Genomic DNA, 24,228 nt, shown 5'->3' with positions numbered 1-24,228 from the left:
TAACTAAAAATCTTCAACTTGAAATCAGTGAGATGGTGGTTTTCACCAAGAAATTAAATGAGTGGATGGCTCAAGATCTTGAAAACATCATAGCAATTCACTGTAAAGGAGGCAAAGGTAATAACATTTTCCTTTTTATTTCTCCCTTTCTAAAGACATGTAAATATAGATAAAGTACAAGAACAAGATACATATTGCTATTAATATGTATTAATAATTGTTAGCATTTTTAAATATTAGCTCCAAGGCTGAAAGAAGGGAAGGAGAAAGGAAAGAGGAGAGGAGGAAGGGTAGGAGATAGGGAGAGGATAAGGAAGGGAAGAAAGTAGGAAAAAGGAACTAAAGAAGGTTGAGCATATTTTCCCTTGTTTTCCTAGTATTTGGATTTCTTTATTTTTGGTTTGCCAGTTTATATCTCTCAAAATACCAACAGTCTTTAATTTTAGAATGTCAGAGTACTTTTATTTTATTTAAGGCTGATCTTTTTTATTTTTAAATTAACAAATAAAAAATCAATATATTTATGGTGTACAACATGATGTTTTGATATACGTAAACATTGTGAAATGGCTAAATCAAGCTAATTAACATATGCATTACTCCACATATTTTTGTGTGAGAACATTTAAAATCTACTGTCACAGCAATTTTCAAGTATACGTTATTATTAACTATGGTCACTATGTTGTACAATAAATTTCCTGAACTTATTCTTCCTGTCTAACTGAAATTTTGCATCCTTTAATCAACATCTCAGGCTGGGCACAGTGGCTCACATCTGTAATCCCAGCACTTTGGGAGGCTGAGGCAGGTGGATCACATGGTGAAGCCCCATCTCTACTAAAAATACAAAACATTAGCCAGCTGTGGTGGCATGCACCTGTAATCCCAGCTACTCAGGAGGCTGAGGCAGAAGAATTGCTTGAACCTGGAAGGCAGAGGTTGCAGTGAGCCGAGATCACCATTGCACTTCAGCCTGAGCAACAAGAACAAAACTCCATCTAAAAAAATAATAATAATAAAGTAAAAACCAACATCTCCACAATCTCCCCAATTTTGTCCCCCCAGTCCCTGGTAACCACATTCTACTCTCTGCTTCTATGAATCTGACTTTTTTAGATTCCACAAATAAGTGAGACATGCAGTATTTGTCTTTCTATGCCTGGCTTATTTCACTTAGCATAATGTTCTCCAGGTTCATCCATATTATCTCGAGTGACAGGATATCCTCTAAGGCTGAACAGTATGCCTTTATTTATATATACCACATATTCTTTATCCATTCATCCACTGATGACATTTAGATTGACTCCATAGCTTGGGTATTACGAATAATGCTGCAGTGAACACGGGAGTGCAGATTTCATTTCCTTTGGATATATACCCAGAAGTGGACTCTCCAAATCATATGGTAGTTCTATTTTTGGTTTTTTGAGGAATCTCAGTGCTGTTTTCCATAATAACTACTAATTTACATTCACACCAACAGTGTACAAGGGGGATCCCTTTTCTCTTCATCCTCACCAACTCTTCTTTTGTCTTTTTGTTAATGACCATCCTAACAGGTGTGAGGATGTCTCTTTGTGGTTTTAATTTGCTTTTCCCTAATGATTAATGATGTTTAGCATTTTCTCATTATACCTCTTGGCCATTTGTGTGTCTTCTGTTGGGAAATATCTTTTCAGGTTCTTTGCCCATTTTCTAGAGAAGTAGCTTGTTCTCTTGCTATTGTGTTGTCTGAGTTCCTTTTTTAAAAAAACTGTTAACCTATTATCGAATGTATGCTTTGTAGATATTTTCTCCCATTCTGTAGGTTGTCTCTTTACCCTATAAATGTTTCCTTTGCTGTGCAAAAGCGTTTTAGTTTGATACAGTATCATTTGCCTACTTTTTCTTTTGTTGCCTGTGCTTTTCAGTCATATCCAAAAATATCTTGGCCCAGACCAATGTCAAGAAGATTTTCACCTATGTTTTCTTCTAGTAGTTTTCCAATTTCAGGTTTCACAGTTAAGCATTTACTTTGAGTTGATTTTTGTATGTTGGGTGAGATAGGTTGCAATTTCCTTCTTCTGAAAGTGGATATTCAGTTTCCCCAGTATTGTTTATTGAAGAGATTGTCCTTTCCCCATCTTGGATTCTTGGCACCTTTGTTGAACATCAGCTGAGTATAAATGCATGAATTTATTCTGGGCTTTCTATTCTGTTCCATGGGTCTAGATGTCTGTTTTTGTTCCAGTAATATTTAAGGTTGTTCTTAAACTTTGTGAGAACCTTTTAGAGTAAGGGAGCCAACAGAGATGCTATTTCAAAAATTATACTGGAATTTTTATAGTGTAATGATACGAAGAAGTTGACATTGGTGGAGTTAAAATGGGGAAAAAGTCATTTGTAAATCCAACCAATTTAAGTTCAGTTAGGTTTTCTCTCATTCAGGTTTAGGCTTTAAATAATCATCTAAGCATATTTCACAAATTTTGACAAACACAAATAATTACATTTTTAGTGGGCTCTAAATGAATTTTTATATCAAATTCCAGGAAAACATAACACTGTAAACTGACTTATATAATTCAGTAAAATCAAGTTTTAGTCTTATTGGCTAGTTTCAAGCCCGTTAGTTAATATACAGGTTCTGTGTTTAGCTGTATATTAGTTAATATACAGGTTCTGTGTTTAGCTCTACAGGTTGGAATATTGTATATAAACTGGCAATTTACAATACCGTAGTGAAGAATATAGCGGTTGAATCATTTGAAATTGCCAGTTTTTAACCATCTTTTGCTTTAAAAATGGCCATTTCACATTGCCCAACCTAAAATGTTATTATTCAAGAAGTTAGCATCAGTTTTCTATTAACTAATGCTAATTCCTTGCTTGAAGGAAAACATTCATTTCAAATTTGCCTTTTTTCTTTTTTGCTGAGAGGGGGTTTACATTATTCTGTGTTCACATAATATTTTGTTGATTTTGTTAAAGGTTGTTTAGAGGGCTAATATTCAGCTGGTATGTACCAGGGCAGCCTCTTTTTTGTGTGTTCATTCATATTAGTCTTGCTGTCTTCTGGTTGGTTGCTGCCTGCAGGTTACCAGTAGTATCATGATAGTAAAAATAGTTTATATTGATTTATAGGAGTTCTTTAAAGAATCTGAATGCCAATTTTTCTTAGTATTGCAATTATATTCTCCCCACATGTTGCCTTTTAAATTTGATTGTGATTTATTTTGTTGTACAAAAGTTTGTAAATTTTTGTTTTGTTTTGAGACATGATCTCGCTCTGTCACTCAGGCTGGAGTGCAGTGGCACGATCTCGGCTCATTACAGCCTGAACCTCCTGGGGCTCAAGCAATCCTCCCATCTCAGCCCCTCTGAGTAAGTGGGACTACAGGTGAGTGTCACCATGCCTGGCTAATTTTTGTATTTTTTATAGAGACAGGGTCTCACTGTGTTGCCCAGACTGGTCTCGAATTCCTGGACTCAAGTGATCCACCCACCTCAGCTTCCCAAAGTGCTGGGATTACAGGCATGAGCCATCATGCCCGGAGAGAAGTTTGTAATTTTGAATATGGTAAAATTTGTTTATCTATGTGTGTGTATGTATTTCATGCTTTTCTGTCATGTTTATGAAATTCACCCCTACACTGATATAGTAAGGATATTCCACATTTCTTCAAAAATATTCAAGTTCCATTTTTAATATTTGGGTCTTTGATCTAATTGGAAGTTGGGGGAAGTGTTTTTTTCATATAGATAGCCAATTGTCCTAACACCATCAATTGCATGCTATTTTGTTCTCTATTAATTTGTAATCCCTCTCAGTAATATACTGTTTCTATAAATATTCAAAACTGTTTCTAAGTTCTCTCTACCACACTTTTGTAATTATTGTAGCTTTATAATATGGTTTGATAAAGACAGAATTGTCTTGCTCTTCTTGGAACGTTATTATTACATTCAATTTTAAAATCATTTTATGAAGTGCCATAATAAACCACTTTTAGGATTTTTATTGGAACTACATTGAATTTATAGATTAACTTGAGAGAACTGACAACTTTGCGATATTGAGTTGTACATGTGAATCATCTTGTTCATTCTTTAATAATATTTTATACTTTTTTTCATCATGTCTTTGCACATCTTTTCGAAACTTCATTCCTACACAAATTGTGACTGAAAATGGAATCTCTTTTTTTCTATTACATTTGGGTTGTTTCCAATTTTTATTGTGATAAATTATGTTTTTTGTTTTTTGTTTAGAGATGAGGTCTCACTCTGTCACCCAGGCTGGAGTGCAGTGGCATGATCTCAGTTCATTGCAACCTCCGCCTCCTGGGTTCAAGCAATTCTCGCGCCTGAGCCTCCAGAGTAGCTGGGATTACAGGCGTCCACCACCATGTCCAGCTAATTTTGTATTTTTAATAGCGATGGGGTTTTGCCATGTTGTGCAGGCTGGTCTCTAACTCCTGACCTCAAGTGATATGCCTGCCTCTGCCTCCCAAAGTGCTGGGATTACAGGCATGAGCCACCATGCCCAGCCCAATAATACTGCTTTTAAAAATACATGTTTCTTGTTGCACCTGTGGCCACATTTTTGTTGAGTGTATACCTCAGACTAAAATTGTTCTGTCTTAGGGTAATGAATCTTGAACTTTACTTGATAATGTCACCTGTTTTCTAAAACAGTTGTACCAATTTTTACTCCACTGGTATTGTACACTTCAAGCATTCCATATCTTCCCCAATACTTGCAATTCTGAGTATTTTTATTTTTAGCCTTTGGGTGTTTGTGTGATGGCATCTTATGGTGGTGATCATTTGCATTTCTATAATTACTAATCAGATTGAGGAAGTTTTCTTAAGATTATTAAATATTTGGATATCCTTTATGTAAAGTAACTTTTTAATTTTCTTAACCATTTTTCTCCTGGATTATTCATCTTTTTTCTCCTGATTGTAGGAGTTCTTTATGTATTCTGATTTCAATTCTGTTATTGGTCATAAATGTATTAAAGAAAACTTTTCTGCTCTGTGATTTGCCTTTTCTCTCTCTCAGGAGTATCTTTTGGTTAACAGAAGTTCTTAGTTGTCTTACCATCATAGGTATCATGCCTTCCCTTTATAAAGTTTGTGTTTTTGTGTCCTGATTAAGACAATTTTCCTTGAGTTTAAAGGACATTTTACTACTATATTTTCTTCGAGAAGGTTCATTCCTTTTAAAATTGATTTATGTGTGTGGTGTGAGGAAGACATCAGGTTTCATCTTTTTCCATGTATGGCTATCCAGTTATTCCAGCACACTGGTTCAGAAGATTTTCATTTCTTTACTACCCTGAAGAACATGAATCTGTTTCTGACCTTTCTATTCTGTTCATTGATTTTTCATCTGTGTGCCAATAGCACAACTATCTTACTGTAGCTTTCTAATACGTCCTCATCATCTTTTTCTTTTTCTTCACAATCGTTTGGGTATTTTAGGTCATCTATATTTCCATATAAATTTGGGAATCAACTAGTCAAATTACACACACTGGATAGAAATTTGTTTGGAATTGCATTGAATTTATAGACTGGGGAGAATTGAATCTTTACAATATTGACTCATCCAACCCATGAACCAGAGGTATTCTCTCATTTAGTTAGGTCCTCTTCAATTTCTCTTTATAATGCTTTCTCATTTTCTGTATAGAAAGCTTGCATATTTTTGGTGAGATTTATTCTTGGATGTTTTTGTGGTTATTTAAATGATATCCCTTTAAAATATTTATTTTCTAAATGTTTTTTATTGTTTTAAATGCAGTTCATTTTATTTATTAATCTTGCAATTAGCAACTTTCCTAACTCCCTTTTTTTTTTTTTTTTTTTTTTTTGAGGTAGCATCTCATTCTGTCACCCAGGCAGGAGTGCAGTGGCATGATCACGGCTCAGTACAGCCTCAACCTCCCTGGGCTCAGGTGATCCTCCTATATCAGCCTCTTGAGTAGCTAGCACTGCAGGCAGGTGCCACCATGCCCAGCTATTTTTTTCATTTTTTTGTAGAGATGGGGTTTCGCTATGTTGTCCAGGTTGGTCTCAAACTCCTGCACTCAAGTGATCTGCCAGCCTCAGCCTCCGCCTCCCAAAGTGCTAGGACTGCAGGCCTGAGCCACCATGCCCAGCCTAAACTCACTTATTAGTTCTACTAATTCATCTATAGATTCTTTTGGATTTTATGGTACATGATTACATCATATGAAAATAATAAATTGTATTTTTTCCATTTCAGTCATTTATCTCCCGTAGCACTGGCTAGAACCTTCAGTACAGTGTAGAATTAGAAGTGGCAATAGCAGCCATCAACATACAGTTCCATTCTCAAAGGAAAAGCTTTCAACATCTCTCCAATTGCTTTATGACTCTGTGTGTGTGTGTGTGTGTGTGTGTGTGTGTGTTAGCTACCATTTATCGATTAAGAAATTCCTTCCTTGGCTGGGCGCCATGGCTTGCACCTGTAATCCCAGTACTTTGGGAAGCCCAGTGGGGGCAGATCACTTGAGGCCAGGAGTTTAAGACCAGCCTAGGCAACATGGTGAAACCCTGTCTCTACTAAAAAATACAAAAATTTGCCAGGTGTGGTGGCACATGCCTGTAATGCCAGCTACTCTGGCTGAGGCACGGGAATCACTTGAACCCAGGAAGCAGAGGTTGCAGTGAGCCAAGATCACACCACTGCTCTCCAGCCTGGATGACAGAGTGAGACTCTGTCTCAAAAAGCGAAACAAAAAAAAAAAAAAAAAAAGAAAGAAAAAAGAAATTCGTTTAGCTTGCTAAGTGTTTTTTTTTTTTTTAAATCATGAATGGATGTTGAATTCTTAAAGATTTTTCTGAATCTTTGAGATGATAATTTTTCTACTTTATCCTATAAATAAATGTGGTTAATTACATTGATTAAGTGGTAAACAAACATATTTCTGGAATAAACGTAATTTAGTTGTGCTGTATTATTTTGTTAAATATTTATTAAATTATTTTATTATTAAATTGCCGGATTCTGTTTGTTAATATTTTGTTTAGGATTTTGAAATTCATGTCATCCAGGCGATTGGTTATAATTTTCCTTTCTCATAGTTTTTTCAAATCTTGGCTTCGTAAAATGAGTTAGATTTCATTTTCTCTGTTTTTATTCTCTGGGTAAATTTATGCATGCTGATTTTTTTCCTTCTTAAGTGTAAAGTGAAATTCACCAGTGAACGCACATTGGCCTAGAGTTTTCTCTGGAGAGAAGTCTTTAAATTATGGCTCAATTCCATATATAGAATGTTTTTATAATTTTATTTCTTTTGCCCATTTTGGTAGATTATAGTTTTCCCAGCATTTGTCCATTTAATCTAACTCTGCAGATGTCTGGACATCAAATTGTTCACAATATCATTTTACCATTTTAATGTCTACAGAGGTGTTCCCTTTTTTACTCCTGACATTGCTTTCTTGGTGCCTTCTCCCCTTTTTTTCTTTTGATTAGTCTCACCAGGGATTTATCAATTTTACTGGTCTTTTAAAAGTACCAAATTTTTGGCCTTATTGGTGGTCTCTATTTTTTATTTATTTTTTATTTCCTCAATTACTGTGATATTTAGTATTTTCTTCTGTAGGGTTAATTTTTTCTTTTCCTGACTTCTTGACATGGATAATTCTTAGAGTGTCAACCACTCTCTTTTCTATTTACCATTTAAGGCTACAAGTTTTCCTCTAAGAATTGCTTTAGCTTCATCCCATACATTTTTATTTGTAGTGTTTTTATTTTACTTAGTTCAAACTATTTTCCAACTTTGTGCTTGTTTTTTTTTTTTGACCCATGAGTAATGTAGAAGTATACTTCCTTATTTCCAAACATATGAGAATTTTGTATTTATCTTTAAATTTTTGATTTCTGATTATATTGTGTTGTGGACACAGAACATACTATGTATTTTTTTCTTTTTTAGTTATTTGAAATTTGTTTAGACTTGCTTTATGGCCCAGAATTTGGTCGATATTGTCAAATGTTTTCTGTACATTTGAAAAGAACATGTATTATGCATTGTTGAGAACAGCGTTCTATGTACATCTATTTTATTTAACTCTTCTATTTTCCTACTGACATTCTGTTTTCGTTCGATTGAATTTTAATAATGTAATTCTTTCCTTCTCACCCCTGTCATTACCTTGGAAGTCATATACTCCTTTTCTGTGTTTTTATTAATTACTGTAAATATTTCAACCTGCATCCTTGATTTAGCTATTAATTTTTGTTTATGTTGAGCCTGCATCTAGAAATCTTCCTAAACTCTCTCATTAGATTAAGGAGTTATTCTAAAGATTTACTTACTACACTGACTTTCTACACTGGTTAGGCTCTGCAGTATACTGTTAAATGGAAGCAGTGAAGAGAGGGCATTTTTGTTTAATTCCAGGCTTTAAAGAAAATGCTGTCAATATGATGTCATTAATATGATGTTCCTGGTAGGTATTTTGGTAGATTCTCTTTGTTGAGTTAAGGAAGTTTCCTAGTTGTTGTTAATTTTTGAAGTCACAGGTGCAGGCTGAATTTTAGTGAATGCTTTTTCCTGCATTAATTGAGATAATTGTAAGGTATGTCTTCTTTAATCAATGAATATGGTAAATTGCATTAATATAGATTTCTGATATAGGATGATTCTTGTATTTTTTATTATTTGATTTTAATGGGCAAAAGACTTTTTTTTCTTTTTGAGCTTAGATTTTTGGTATAACTTAACTTTTAGATTTGGAAGTACATATGCAGGTTTATTGGTAATATTGTGTGATGCTGAGGTTTGGGGTGTGATTGATCACATCACCCAGGTACTGAGCACAGGACCCAATAGTTAGTTTTTCCACCCTGTGCCCTTTTCTGCTGTGCCCCCTCTAGAACTCCCCAGGGTCCATTATTGCCACCTTGGTGTCCATGAGCACCCATTGTTTAGCTTTCACTTATGAGTGACAACATATGGTATTTGGTTTTTTATTCCTGCATTAATTTGCTCAGGATAATGACTTCCAGCTGCATCCATGATGCTGCAAAGGAAATGATTTCTTTTTTTTTTTTTTTTTTTTTTTTGAGATGGAGTTTCACTCTTCTTGCCCAGGCTGGAGTGCAATGGCGCAATCTTGGCTCACTGCAACCTCCACCTCCCAGATTCAAGTGATTCTCCTGCCTCAGCCTCCCAAGTAGCTGGGATTACAAGCACCTGCCACCACGCCCAGCTAATTTTTGTATTTTTAGTAGAGATGGGGTTTCACCAAGTTGGCCAGGCTGCTCTCGAACTCCTAACCTCAGGTGATCTACCCACCTCAGCCTCCCAAAGTGCTGGGATTACAAGCATGAGCCACCATGCCCAGCATGTTTTTTTGTTTGTTTGTTTGTTTTTTGAGATGGAGTCTTGCTCTGTCACCCATGCTGGAATGCAGTGGTGCAATCTCGGTCACTGCAACCTCTGCCTCCTGGGTTCAAGCAATTCTCCTGCCTCAGCCTTCTGAGTCACTGGGATTACAGGTATGTGCCACCACGCCCGGCTAATTTTTGTATTTTTAGTAAAGACGGAGTTTCACTATGTTGGCCAGGCTAGTCTTGAACTCCTGACCTCAACTGATCTGCCTGCCTTGGCCTCCCAAAGTTCTGGGATTACAGATGTGAGCCACTGCACCTGGCGCATGGCTCTATTTTGAAGTATGTTCCTTTGATTCCTAGTTTCTTGAGTGTTTTTTTTTTTTGTCAAGAAAGATGTTGAATTTTATCAAAAGCTTTTTTTTCTGCATCTATTGAGATGATCATGTGGTTTCTGTTTAATCCTGTTTGTGTGGTGAATCACATTTATTGGTTTGCATATGCTGAATCTTGTATCCTTAGAATGAAGCTTACTTGATCGTGAACTTTTTGATGTGCTGTTGGATTTGGTTTGCCAGTATTTTGTTAAGGATTTTTGTGGCCGTCTTCATCGTTGAGATTACCCTTTAGTTTTCTTTTTTTTATTGTGTCTTTGCCAGGTTTTGGTTTCAGGGTGATGCAGGATTCATGGAATGAATTAGGGAAGAGTCCTTCCTCAGTTTTTTGGAATAGTTTCAGTAGAACTGGTACCAGTTCTTCTTTGTATAGTTGATAGAATTCAGCTGTGAATACATCTGATCTGGGCTTTTTTGGTTCATAGGTGTTTTATTTTTCTTTTTTTTTCGAGATGGAGTCTTACTCTGTTGTCCAGGCTGGAGTGCAGTGGCATGATCTTGGCTCACTGCAACCTCCACCTCTTGGGTTCAAGCAATTCTCCTGCCTCAGCCTCCCGAATAGCTAGGATTACAGGCACCTGCCACCACACCTGGCTAATTTTTGTATTTTTAGTAGCAACGAGTTTTCACCATATTGGCCAGGCTGGTCTCAAACTCCTGACCTTGTGATCTGCCCATCTGCCTCAGCTTCCCAAAATGCTGGGAGTTCTTTAGGTTTCTATTAGGTGCAATTGGTCAAGTGTTGAATTTAAGTCCAGAATTTCTTTGTTAGTTTTCAGTCTTTATGATCTGTGTAATGTTATCAGTGGGGTGTTGAAGTCCCCTGACTATTGTTGTGTGGCTGTCTTTTCATAGGTCTAGAAGTATCTGTTTTATTAACCTGGGTGAGCCAATGTTGGGTGCATATATATTTAGGATAGTTAAGGCTTCTTGTTGAATTGAACTCCATATCATTATGTAATGCTCTTCTTTGTCCTTTTTTACTATTGTTGGTTTAAAGCCTTTTTTATCTGTTTTAGGAATAGTGACCCCTGCTCTTTTTTGTGTTTTCTTTGTGTGATAGATCTTTCTTCAACCCTTTACTTCGAACCTATTGGTGTTGTTACATGTGAGATGGGTCTCTTGAAGACAGCAGACAGATGGGTTTTGTTTTTTTAATCCAACTTGCCACTCTGTGACCTTTCTTTCTTTCTTTTTTTTTTTTTTTTTCAGAATCTCACTCTGTCATCAGGCTAGAGTGCAGTGGCATGATATTGGCTTACTGCAACCTCTGACTCCCGGGTTCAAGTGATTCTCCTGCCTCAGCCTCCTGAGTAGCTGGGATTATAGGCATGTGCCATTACGCCTGGCTAATTTTTATATTTTTAGTAGAGACAGGGTTTCACCACATCGGCCAGGATGGTCTTGACCTCCTGACCTCGTGATCTGCCCACCTTGGCCTCCCAAAGTGCTGGGATTACAGGAATAGCCACCGCACCCAGCCCACTCTGTGACTTTTAAGTGGTGTGTTTACATTCAAGGTTACTATTGACATGTGAGCTTTTCACCCTATCATGAAACTGTTAGCTGGTTTTTTTGTACTTTCTATTGTGTGGTTGTTTTATAGGGTCTGTGAGCTGTGTACTTCAGTGTGTTTTTATGATAGCAGGTATCATTCTTTCATTTCCATGTTTAGAACTCCCTTAGGCATCTCTTGTAAGACTGGTCTAGTGGTAACTCTCTTGGCATTTGCTTCTCTAGAAAATATTTTTATTTCTCCTTCACTCATGAAGCTTAGTTGGGCAGGATATGAATCTCTTGATTGTAATTTATTTTAAGAATTCTGAAAATAGACCCCTCAATCTCTCCTGGCTTGTAAGGTTTCTGCTGAGAAGTCTGCTCTTATCCTGATGGGGCTACCTTTGTATGTGATCTGGCCTTTTTCTCCAGTGCCTTTAGGGCTTTTTCTTTGACAGTGACCTTGGACAGTCTGGTGAGTATATGCCTTGGTAATGTTCATTTTTTATAGTATCTCACAAGTGCTGTCTGGCTTTATTGTACTTAGATGTCTATCTAGCAAGATTCAAGAAATTGTCTTGAATTATTCCATCAACTATGTTTTCCAGGTTGTTTTCTTTTTCTCTTTCTCTCTCGGGCATGCCAGTAATTCATAGGTTTGATCACTTTACATAATCTCATATTTCTGACTTTCTTCACTTTTAAAAAATCTTTTTTCTTTATTTTTGTCTGACTGGATTAGTTCAAAAGACCAGTCTTCAAGCTCTGAAATTATGTTTTCTACTTTGTCCAGTCTATTGATAAAGCTTTCAGTTGTATTTTGAAATTCCTTAAGTGAGTTTTTTTAATTCTAGAAGTTCTGATTGATTTCTTATTAAGATGTTTATCTCTTCCTTCATTTCCCAGATTGATGTAGAAGTTTCTTTTTGTTGATTTCAACCTTGAATCTCATTGAGCTTCCTTGCAACCCAAGCTTTGAATTGCTCATTGTCATTTCTGAGTTTTCATTTGGGTAGGAAGCATTGCCAGAGAGCTAGTGTGATCCTTTGGTAGTGTCACTACATTCAGATTTCTCATGGTGCCAGAATTCTTGCGTGGGTCCTTCTCATCTGGAGATGCTAGCGCTTCTAATTTGTGTAATTATTTTTGTTTGAGTAGGATATTTCTTTTTCTTTCCTTTCCTATAATATTATTGTTATTTTTTTCTTCTTTCCCTTTCCCTGCTCCCTAGGGTGTCTGACTGTAGAGCATGCTGGGTAGGGTCTTTCGGCTTTGCTTCTGTAGCCCCATGCACTTCCGTCGGCAGGTTTTATATTGGGTGTGTGGTTTGACCGACAAGCCAGTAGATGGCGCCATGGGTAAGAGCTGGCTGTTGGCAGTGCCGCTGGCTATGTACTTGATCCTTGTCTATTGGGAGGAGCTCTCTGTTTCCCCAGGCAATGGGCTGATTTCCTGAGTACACATTAATCTGAGCTCCCTCAGCCCTAGGGGTAGGGGGATTGGGGGCACAAGATGGGTGGGGCCAGATAGGGAAGATTTCCCCAGTGTTGTCCTGCTCCCAGTCCAGGTTTGGGAAAATGCCGGCAGCGTTTCCCTATGTCTTTCCCCCACAAAGTCTCCAAGTCTCTCCTCAAATGAGCTCCAAGGCTTGGGAGAAACAATCTCTTCCTCTGCCCGGGTTGCGTGGATCTCCAGTGGAAAGGTGAGACAGAGGGATGCTGTCTGCCTCTCCCACATACTGAGGCTTCACTCACTTTTATCAGTCGAATGCTGTCCTGAGGGCTGCTTGCCTGCATTGTCCTCCCCAGGATCTGGGATGTCCTTCATAATTCCGGGGAATTGCCATTTTCTTTCTTGAATTAAAGCTCACAGAGTTGGTCTTTATGTACTTGCTTGCTATTTCCGAATGACTGAGGCATGCTAAAAGCCTGTAATCTGCCATCTTGGAAAAAACATCCTTGCATCCTTAAGAGAAATGGCACTTGGTGTTGATACATGGTGTTTCTACATTGCTGAATTCACTTTGAAAATATATGTATATTTTTAAATCTACATTTATATGTGAGACTGGTGTAAAAATATCTTTTCTTCTACTGTATTTGTGCAATTTTGGAATCAGTTATATTAATGTACTAAATGAGTTGGGAATTTTTCTTTTTTACTATTATCCAAAAAAATTATGAAAGACATAATTGTTGCTTTCTTATAGATTTAGTAAAAACCTCATCGTGTCCTTTTGTGGAGAGATGGTGAGAGATATTTTTACTGTAAATGTAATTTGCGTATTTTTCACCTGTGAGGCAGAGGTTGCAATGAGCCAAGATTGTGCCACTGCACTCCAGCCTGCGTGACACAGCAAGACCCTGTCTCAAAAAAAAGAAAGAAAATCAACTTAAAATGCACTCCTTGAATATTTCTGAGTGTATTTTTATACCACGTATGTTCCTTGAACTAACTTCTTTTCTTTTCTAGGAAGAACCGGAACTATGGTTTGTGCCTTCCTTATTGCCTCCGAAATATTTTTAACTGCAGAGGTATGAAAGATGTTCTACACACTTTGTCTTATGATGACTGAGTTTGCTAGTTCTGAAACATCACTGGTAGGACGTTAAGATGATTATTTTAGTCATGGTGCTTAGTAAAATTGTAATTAGAGAAGCAGTTTTTAGAAAGTCTGTTTTTGATACTTTCTTGTTTAACGTGCACTAGTTAGTAGCTGACTTCAGAATCTCTTTGGGCCAGGACTAGAGTGAGGTCAATGAGGTGCAAAATTTAAGGGAATGCTAAAAATTGTAATGATTAAAATAAATAATTTTAATGCAATATTTTAATAAAAATTAATGCAAAAAATCTATGATGTATACAATATCAACATTTTAAATAAAGACAAGACCTGATGGGGCAGGATTAAGGTGAGGGGAGTAAAGCCATGTTACACAGAAAAAAACATTCAGTAATCAAGATGCTTCCCTCATTTCACCTGGCCCTGCTCTTACTCCTGCCGGTACCTCGTGAGAATAGTATTAAGCTTAATTAGATAAATTCTCCAAAGAGCCTTGCCCATCCTCACAACTCTTAGGTAGATAAAAAGCAACATTTCATAACTCAAAGCCTCTCCTGAATGTAAATGTCTTTGCTTAGTCAATACATGTGGAGTCTGTGACCTCTAGAAATTTCTGATAAGACAAGGTGGGCTGTTTCCACTTAAAGCAGAGTTCTCAGTCATTTTTCTTTCTGCCATTTTCTTGCTGAGATGCTACCATTTCCAGCAGCTGTGCTGGAGTTGTTTGGCCTGCAGTCTAGGGAAGAGGTGGTGGTTGTGCACAGTGCCCAAACTCCAATTCCACCACCTTTGCTTTCTCTCATTTGAGATACACAGATTTTGAAAATGGGTGTTCTAGGATGGTGTTTTTCAAGCTATGGATCATGATTTATCAGTGAGTTTTAAAGTTACTGGGTTGTAACTGACATCTTTTAAAAATAAAATGGAATAGAGCAGAATAGAAAATATCAAAAGGCTTAAATATTGGGGGGGTGTGTGTGTGTGTGTGTGGGTGTGTGTGTGTCTCCTAGGTTTATTAACGTGGATTGCAGCTTAAAAAACAAAAGGTTTGAAAGTCATTGATAGCCATTGATCCAGAGCCCTAGACTGAGATCCAGGGACCTGTATTCCAGGCCTGTGCTGCTTCTAAGTGGCTGCAGCATCTCCATGGCAGATTGCTTGGCTTTCTTTTGGTCTCAGTGTTGTCATTTGTCATATGGAAAGAAGGGTTGGACCAGATGCTTTTTAAGGTCTTTCCAGCTCTAAAATTTTATGAATGTATGAATCCTTGAATGAGAGAAGTCCTAATTTTGTTATTTTCGGTAGCCTCTGCCCAAAGATCACTCGGCTGGGCACGGGTGGCTCACGCCTGTAATCCCGGCACTTTGGGAGGCTGAGGCAGGCGGATCATGAGGTCAGGAGTTTGAGAGCAGCCTGGCCAACATGGTGAAACCCCTGTCTCTACTAAAAATACAAAAAATTAGCTGGGCATGGTGGTACACACCTGTAGTCCCAGCTACTCAGAAGGCTGAGGCAGTAGAATCACTTGAACCCAGGAGGCAGAGGTTGCAGTGACTTAGATCCTGCCACTGTACTCCAGTCTGGGTTACAGAGCAAGACTCTACCAAAAAACAAACAAAATCACTGACTTTAGGAAAGAAGGTGGGCGTAGAAACACTAAGGGTACCTAATATAGGAAAGGAAAGAGTGCAGATGAACCATGGTTGGATTGTACCCTTTTTTGTAGGAAAGCCTGTATTATTTTGGAGAAAGGCAAATAGATAAAACCCACAGGAGTAAATTTCAGGGACTAGAAACTCCTTCTCAGGTAAGTTTTCTTTTTAAAAATGGGAGTTATTTTAGCGGAGTGGGTTCGGATTGCCACCTGTTATTTGGTTTCATTTTAGACTCTTCTCCTTTGGTGATCAGGCAGCAGCAGTTGGGTGCCCTGCAATAGGCCTTGGTCCCTCCCTGAGTCTGAGGGTCATGCTTCAGGTGCTGCCCACATGCTGGAGACTCTGGCTTCTCCTCAGAGAATCCTGCTTTCTATTCTATACTGGTTATTGTTTATGGAGCTCAGGAGTTGATTATTTTCCCAAAGTAGGAAGGTCCAGTACCCAAGGCTCCAGGACCCTGAAGTGTATCTAAAATCACCAGCCTTTGATTTCAATGTAAAAAAGATCCAAGTCTTTCACAAACCCTTACTAGGACAATTCAGCCCTTGCAGAACATCACAAAGAACTGTTTTTTGGATGACTCCTGGTGTGTATGTATGTGTGTGTGTGTGTGTGTGTGTGTGTGTGTGTGTGTCTTTTCTGTGTGTTGTGGGGGAGGTGTATTTTAAAAGAGAAAATAAAAGGGGAAATAAACTTTTCAAAACCCCTTCTGTATACCAGACAGTATTGCACTTTTACATATCTCGTTTAATACCCATAACACCTATATGAAATATACACTGTTACTCCGTTTTTTCTTTTAGAAACATTTTGTTATGGAAAATTTTAATCATATACAAAAGTCCAGAGAATCATACAATATATCCTCATATAGTCATCACATTGCTGCAACAGCCATTTCAGCCGGCAGCCAGCCACGTTTCATCCATTCTTTTCCCACTTCATGCACACCCCCCAACCCCACTCTCCACTCTTGCTTTCCCTAAATCTGAGTTATTGTAAAGGAAATTTCAGTCATCAGATCATTTTATCCCACAGCATTTTAGTATGACATTTAAGTACTCTTAAAACAACAACAAAAAACCTTAACACTTTTTATCACTGCTAAAAATATTATACCTTAAAAATCCTTCATATCAAATTTGTAGTCCATGTTTGTTTCCAAAATTGTCTTAAAATCTTTGAAAATTTAGTTTGTTTAATCAGAATTCAAACAAAGTCCACACATTTCATTTGGTTGCTGTGTCTCCTGAGTCTCTTTTAAGAATCTAAGTTCATAGATTTCTCACCATTTTTTATTACTTGTAATTTGTTTATTGCAGAAACCAGGATGTTTATCCTATAGCATTTACAACATTCTAGACTTTGCTGAACTATTCTAAGAGTTCTATATTCACTATCTCATTTAATATTCTCGGTAACTCTATGAGTAGGCACTACTATGATTCTCATCTTATAAATTAGAAAATTGGGGTTCAGAGAAAGTAACTTTTGAACCAAGGACTGAAATCTAGATGTCAGTCTCTGAAGCCCTTGCTGTGCACAGATTCTCATTTATATTGCCTTTTCTATATTGCCCCTGATACCGAAGTGAGAGCGGGTTAGGAATTCCTAAATGGATTTGAATGTGGCTGTAAATGAGTTTTTCTTTAAGTGGTGGGAGTTGAGTGAGTACTCTTGGCCCCGTTAGAAGAACACTCTACCTACTGGCCCTAAACCTTTAGTTTGGGCCAGAAGAACTCAGCCTTATCCACTGATACTTTTCTCCCACACCCAAGCCCAAAACAAAACAAAACAAAGATAGTCATAGACCCTAAGCTAAAAGTGATAGGTGAATTTACTGAAGTGCAGCCCTAATCATGCCATTTCCATGCTCAAAATCCATACTATGTCCCCACTGCCAATGGCAAGAAACTAAACGTTTCAACCTGGCACTCAAGAGCCACACTTTGACTTTTCCAACCTTCTCTTCCGCTATGTGCATGCACACATCCCATACTCCAACACATTTAGACTGTGTGCTCTTTCCCAGCCTATGGACACTTGATACCCTCATGCCATTGCTCATTCCCCTTTTCCTAGAGTCCCTTTCCCTTCTCAGCCTGAAGTAGTCTCTTGCTTTTTCAATTCTTAGAGCCCTTTGTGTTTCTTTTACGGACTACGTCACTTTGCATCATTCTCTAGTTATTTGAAGTGATGACTTCTGTATCCCCTTTAAAGGCAAAGCCCGTGGCTGACCCATCTTTCCACCCTTTTCTCATAATATCTTTTTGTTTGTAGTGAGTGCCTCCTATGTGTTGGTTGTATTAATTTCTACTACAAGTCCATGTTGTTTCAAGTTGTAGGAGAAGGAAGCGTGGGAGCACAAGCCCCTTGAGGTCCCTGGTGGTTTACAGCCCTTAGGGAAAGGTGGAGAATCTAGTGGCAGAAGCTAAGGGGATGCTAGATGGAGCTCCTTCAACAACTCTCCCCACACATCTCCTCATCCCCATTTCTTCTGCAGTCATGCATAGTTTCCCTAACTTTAGTCCAGAACTAGCACACCAAAGGCTGCAACTGAATCTCTTCTGATTCACTGAAAAAGCAACAAAGGGACTCAGCTGCACGTTTGAGAGCTGTGTTGGCAAGACCTCAGGACAGAGTGCCCTCTGTGTCTGGTGGTGATTCTCAGACACCATCACATTCTGATCCTGCATTGTGGGCCATTCTACTGACTACGTCTACTCCTAAGTTAAGGACTTTCATGAGCCTATCTCATGACTGGCCCTTTCTAAAGGGACGTATGGCAGTTAGTTACTTTAATGAGCATTTCCCAGTGGGTAAGGAACAGTCTGTGAACCTATGGGTTTGGTTTTGTTTTGTTTTGTTTTTAATTTTTGAGACAGAGTCTCGCTCTGTCGCCCAGACTAGAGTGCAGTGGTGCAATCTCAGCTCACTGCAACCTCGACCTCTTGGGTTCAAGCGATTCTCCTGCCTCAGCCTCCCAAGTGGCTGGGATTATAGGTGCCCATCACCACGCATGGCCTATTTTTGTACTTTTAGTAGAAACAGGGTTTCACCCTGTTGGCGAGGCTGGTCTCAAACTCCTGACGCCTGGTGATCTGCCCACCTCGGCCTCCCAAAGTGCTGGGATTACAGGCGGGAGCCACCATGATGGCCAACTTTTGAATTCTGAACCAGTTGATTGAGTACCAGAGCTCTTCAATACCTTGAAGAAAGATTCAGGGGACAGCCGTTGTGAACAGCTTGCCCCAGGGAAAGGACAAGGCTAAGAGAATTCCAGGGCTTCCTTGAGAAAACAGAATTGAGGAAATGCAAAGTGAAGAAATTCTAGCTGTCAGGAACAAGAGAAGAATGACGGGAAACCTGCTACTGAGGTTTGGAGGTATTCCTCTGGAGTTTTCACTTATACCATTCTCTCATGCCCAGGAAGCTGCTCTTCACCAAACCACAAGCCTTCCTCTAACTCAGTCACAACTAAGCTTCTATCTGGACACTGATGATGCTGTAACCGTTTTGTTGTGCTTCTGATTAGTTGCCCTCTCAACCATAAGCAGCCTATAAACAGGGCCTGGCTCCATCCTTGTTACTTCCCCATTGCACTGAATTCAGTATTTTTCCCTCAAGGTACATAGTTGTGGGGCAGCATCCCTAAAAATGTCTAGTTATATAATGGCATCCAGTAAATGTTTTCTTAATTACTTACCTCCATTAACAAGCATTATGCAACAAAAAAAATAAAAGGAATGCTGACTTTAGACTTTTCATCTCCACTTAAAGGAAGCTTTCTGTTGCTTTTCAGAATAGATATGTTGGATATTTTGCACAAGTGAAACATCTCTACAACTGGAATCTCCCTCCAAGACGGATACTCTTTATTAAAAGATTCATTATTTATTCGATTCGTGGTAAGTGCTTTATGCATAATTGAAGAATTGGGCAGGAGGTTCGATGTCCCCACTCTGGGAGAGTTTTGCTCATAGTTATGTATACAAATGAGCCTAACTCATACCTATCTTTTTACATATCCTCACACAGGAACTCCTCCTCATGTATGTCCCTCCTCCTGCAATTGCCCATGGATTGCCAGCCCTTCGATGTTCTTCACTTTTTCTTTTCCATCACCAATTTGGGGGACTTCATCCCCTTCCCATCTCTCCTGTTCTCATTGCTCCTCTGGTCTCAACCCAGGGTGGACTTTTCCGGGCAGAGGGAGCCTCTGATGAGGGAGGAGGACCCATGTGCCCTCAAGCCTGCTTATTTCTCAGAACCACCTCTAGTTCAGAGTTTGCCTTGGTGGAGGTGTCTCCCTATCGTATCATTTTCTCACCTTCTTTTAGAGGCATATTTTTTTCTCATCACCCTGCGCTCTCCCTTTCCCCTCTCTCCTCCATCTGTAACCCTCTCACTCCCAGCTTACACTCAGGGGAGGCGGGAAAGCAGGATGTGTCTGTGTGGAAGGGATGGGGCCTCACCACTCCCACTGCCGGAGAGGTAGCAGGGAGGCGATGCTTCGGAACACCTAAAGCAAACCTCTTCTAGCAGCCAGCTTGTGGACCTGAGATGGTGCCGGTGCTGGGTGCTCTAGGTGCCATGGGGCCAGGATGCTGGTGTCCACACAGACAGCCTGGTATTTTTAGCCTTCTGAGTTTAGTTCTACATTTCACTGATTTCTGGTAGACATCAATAGAAAGTTCTGCACCTGGAATGGGAAAGAGGGAACTGAGGCAAGAAACTGTGATTTCTAATGACAAATGAATATCATGGTGTTAGTGAAAACAAAATTAAATGAAAAGAAAACAAACAGCATATGAGATGAGCAATCAAAGATAATTAATACATTAGTTTATTAAAATATCTGTTTTAATTTTCTACCTTTAGTTTTGTACATATTTGAATTAAAATTAATGTAGAGTTGAGAGAAAAGCAATAAATTAATTGGTTGAGAAACCAAGTCTTTGAGGAAATGCTAAGGGAAGTGGGTCATTTGAATTGAAAAAAAGGAACAAAAGAGCCTTTGTCTGTAAATATATACTGAACACCACGGGAATTTTTGGATATAACTATCCTATATTTTTATAGAGTTTGCATCAGGAACTGGCCTTAAAGTAGGGCCCAAGTAGTTAAACTACAGTATTTATTATTAAGAATCATTATGATTAGAAGTCTGAAGAAAGCAACATATTAGCAAGAAAGGTTGCAAGTCACCTTCCCAGAATTTTCTTTTTCTTTTTTTTTTTTGGAGACAGAGTCTTGTTCTGTCACCCAGGCTGGAGTGCAGTAGTGTGATCTCAGCTCACTGCAACTTCCGCCTCCTGGGTTCAAGCAATTCTCCTGTCTCAGCCTCCTGAGTAGCTAGGATTACAAGCATGTGCCACCACGTCTGGCTAATTTTTGTATTTTTAGTAGAGATGTGGTTTCACCATCTTGGCCAGGCTGGTTTAGAATTCCTGACCTCAAGTAATCCTCCACCCACCTCAGCCTCCCAAAGTGCTAGGTGTGAGCCACCATGCCCGGCCTACCTTCCCTAAATATTTTTTCTGGAAAGGTAAAGTGATGGGATTCTAAGTCTTTGAAGCCAAACTGTATATGTGTTTTTTCTCTTCTCTAGTCTTATAAAATCTACTTTAGGGGACAGAACTAGGCTGGAAGCCTTGTCTTTCAAAGACAAAATCCATGCAAGACCAAATAAGTAACTATTGATACATTGTTAGCTTGGATAATTTTTTCTCTTTTTAATCCATGATGTTAATTGGTGAGACATATTGATGTTCACGCTAACCAACCTAACTTTTTTATTTCATTTAGGTGTTGGAACAGGCGATGTATGTGATCTAAAATTCCTAATAGTAATGGAGAAGAAGGTTGTCTTTTCCGGTACTTCATTAGGAAATTGTTCGGTAAGAGAAAACATGTGAATTGAAAAACTCTGATGTTTGTTTTAAGGCTGAATGTCAAACCAGCAATGTTCACCTCCCTAAACTGTCACTCACCATAAAGAGATTCCATAACACTTTCTGGTTACCATCCAACTTGGTGTCACTGGGTTTGGATGCAAACCAGAGATAAATTAACCCGTTTGTTCAAAACAGTTTTTTCAGGGTGCTTTCCAGAATGTATTTCTTGTCAGTGTTGCTTTGCCTTTCACACTTCCACAAACACTGAGCATGTTCCCAGGAATGTATTAAGGATTTTAATTTACATATCTGGTCATTTTTAGGCATATTCTCTTCTTCTCAGTCATTTGATCTTTTATTATATAGCACTGATTCTAAAAGTTTAGTGTGCATGAAAACCACTGAGGAGCTTGTAAAGATTTACATTCCTAGGTTGTACCCCCAAAGTATGATTCGGGAAATCTGGAATGGGGCCCAGGAATCTATAGACTTAGCAATGTCCCAAGTGATCCTAAGTCAGAGATTCTGTGGGCTGACCGTGTGAGAAACAATGCAAGAGTGAATGAACTGGGGAAGAACTTCTTTATCCAAAGCAAAAGGGACCTGGTAGTCAATGTTTTGCTACAATGAAGAAATGCCTAAAACTATATACCTTTTCTGAGACAGTAAGAAAGCATCCTTCATGGTCTAATAACCATAAACTTTTAGAATTCCTACCCAGGCCTTTGTCTCAAATTCTCCTATTACTAACCCTATTCCCTGCCACCCCCTCCCCACTCTGCCCCCGGCTTTTTTGGCCTCTCCCGACTGAGGGCATTCACCCAGGCCTGACCCTTGGCTTTGTGTTCTTAGCAAATGCTTTATTCTTAAAGGATGACCCATTCCCCTTACTTCAACTATTATTTGTTCATTTACTGAACAGATATGTATGAGCAGCCACTGAGTTGTAGATGCAGGAGCTACAACATGAACAGTTTCCACTCCAGCTCAAATGCATTCGCCAGTCTGAATTATCAAGGAGCTTTCTCTCTGTCAGTGCAGATGGCACCAGCATTCTTCCACTCACACCTTGGGCTTTGATTCTCTTTGCCTCGACCCGTAAATCCAGTTGGTCATCAATCTCTGTTGATTATGCCTTTGACAGTTTTCTATGTTCTCCTTCCTTTCTGTTCTCACTGCCACTAATTGTCCAGAATCTCCTTTGCTCATGCCTAGATTTCTGCAGTGGTCTCCTTACCCTTTCTTTCTCCTTATATAATGCAATGTATAGAATCCTGAAATATGCATCCTGAAATATTGCTCTCATTGTGAAAAATTGTAGGGAGAGCAGAAGACACACTGTGTGCCCATGGTCAGAGCCAGTTAACACCTTTGGCTCAACATCCTTATCTGTAAAATAAATATCACATCCAAGTGTAATGGGAATTAAATTAGATAATATATATAAAGTTTCTTTGTAAACTATAAATCACTAAATAAGTGTTATATGTGATAATTATCAGGCCTCTTTGTCACATAGGAAATGCCCCACCATATTTTTCAACAACTTCTCTCTTATTTCCTTGGCTCTCGAGCTCTTACTATTATTATCTCGAGGTATAATAGCCCTAACGTAATACCTGAGCTTTTTTCCATCAGTAGCTTGACCAGCAGACTTCATTCCAAATAAACTGGGTCATCCCTTTTGGCTCTTGGAACACAACTCTAATTTAGTTGGTTAGTTAGTTAGTTGGTTATTTCTTTCTTTCCTTCTTTTCTTCCTTTCCTTTTTTTTTTCTTGAGCCAGGGTCTCATTCTGTCACCCAGGCTGTAGTGCAGTGGCATGATCATGGCCCACTGTAGCCTCAACCTCTTGAGCTCAAGCAATCCCCCAGTTTTTTTTTTTTTTATGTTTTGAAGAGGCTGGGACTAGCTATGTTGCCCAGGCTGGTCTCAGACTCCTGGGCTTAGCAACCTGTCCACCTCAGCCTCACAATGTGCTGGGATTATAAACATGAGCCACACTGCCTGACATTGTTTGTTGTTGTTTTTCCAATTTTTTTGTTTTCTTTTTTTTTTTTTTTTTTTGAGACAGAGTTTTGCTCTTGTTGCCCATGCTGGAGTGCATTGGCACAATCTCGGCTCACCACAACCTCTGCCTCCTGGGTTCAAGCGATTCTCCTGCCTCAGCCTCCCAAGTAGCTGGGATTACAGGCATGCACTACCACACCTGGCCAATTTTCTATTTTTAGTAGAGATGGGGTTTCTCCATGTTGGTCAGGCTTGTGGGGAAAAGAAAGAGATCAGACTGTTACTGTGTCTATGTAGACATAAGAGACTCCATTTTGTTCTGCACTAAGAAAAATTCTTCTGCCTTGAGATGCTGTGCTTGCAGAAACATGTGCTGTGTTGATTCAAGGTTTAATGGATTTAGGGCTATGCAGGATGTGCTTTGTTAAACAAATGCTTGAAGGCAGCATGCTTGTTAAAAGTCATCACCACTCCCTCATCTCAAGTACCCAGGGACACAAAACACTGAGGAAGGCTGCAGGAACCTCTGCCTAGGAAAGCCAGGTATTGTCCAAGGTTTCTCCCCAGGTGATAGTCTGAAATATGGCCTCGTGGGAAGGGAAAGATCTGACCGTCCCCCAGCCGGACACCCATAAACGGTCTGTGCTGCGGAGGATTAGTAAAAGAGGAAGGCCTCTTTGTAGTTGAGATAAGAGGAAGTCATCTGTCTCCTGCTCCTCCCTGGGCAATGGAATGTCTCGGTGTAAAACCCGATTGTATATTCCATCTACTGAGATAGGAGAAAACTGCCGTATGGCTGGAGGTGAGACATGCTGGCGGCAATACTGCACTTTAATGCACTGAGATGTTT

At 39.0% G+C, this 24,228-nt stretch overlaps 1 protein-coding gene across 5 annotated transcripts in view; it reads left to right on the top strand.

Annotated features, from left to right (window-relative positions):
• The window catches only part of LOC100437575 (phosphatidylinositol 3,4,5-trisphosphate 3-phosphatase TPTE2-like), a 150,822-nt gene that overhangs the window by 115,112 nt on the left and 11,482 nt on the right, over positions 1–24,228 (top strand). For 2 of the 5 annotated variants that reach the window (XM_063714780.1, XM_063714779.1), the window contains exons 15-20: positions 29–117; positions 3,428–3,565; positions 13,726–13,787; positions 15,543–15,623; positions 19,274–19,379; positions 21,280–21,371. In XM_063714780.1, the coding sequence (XP_063570850.1) occupies positions 29–117; positions 3,428–3,565; positions 13,726–13,787; positions 15,543–15,623; positions 19,274–19,379; positions 21,280–21,371 (568 nt within the window). The remainder of the gene's footprint in view (positions 1–28; positions 118–3,427; positions 3,566–13,725; positions 13,788–15,542; positions 15,624–19,273; positions 19,380–21,279; positions 21,372–24,228) is intronic. The other 3 variants (XM_063714781.1, XM_063714778.1, XM_063714782.1) reach the window with 3 other exon arrangements.

This window comes from Pongo abelii, chromosome 14 (assembly GCF_028885655.2).
Source record: "Pongo abelii isolate AG06213 chromosome 14, NHGRI_mPonAbe1-v2.0_pri, whole genome shotgun sequence".
Classification (NCBI taxonomy): domain Eukaryota; kingdom Metazoa; phylum Chordata; class Mammalia; order Primates; family Hominidae; genus Pongo; species Pongo abelii.
This window is presented reverse-complemented; position numbering and strand designations above follow the sequence as displayed.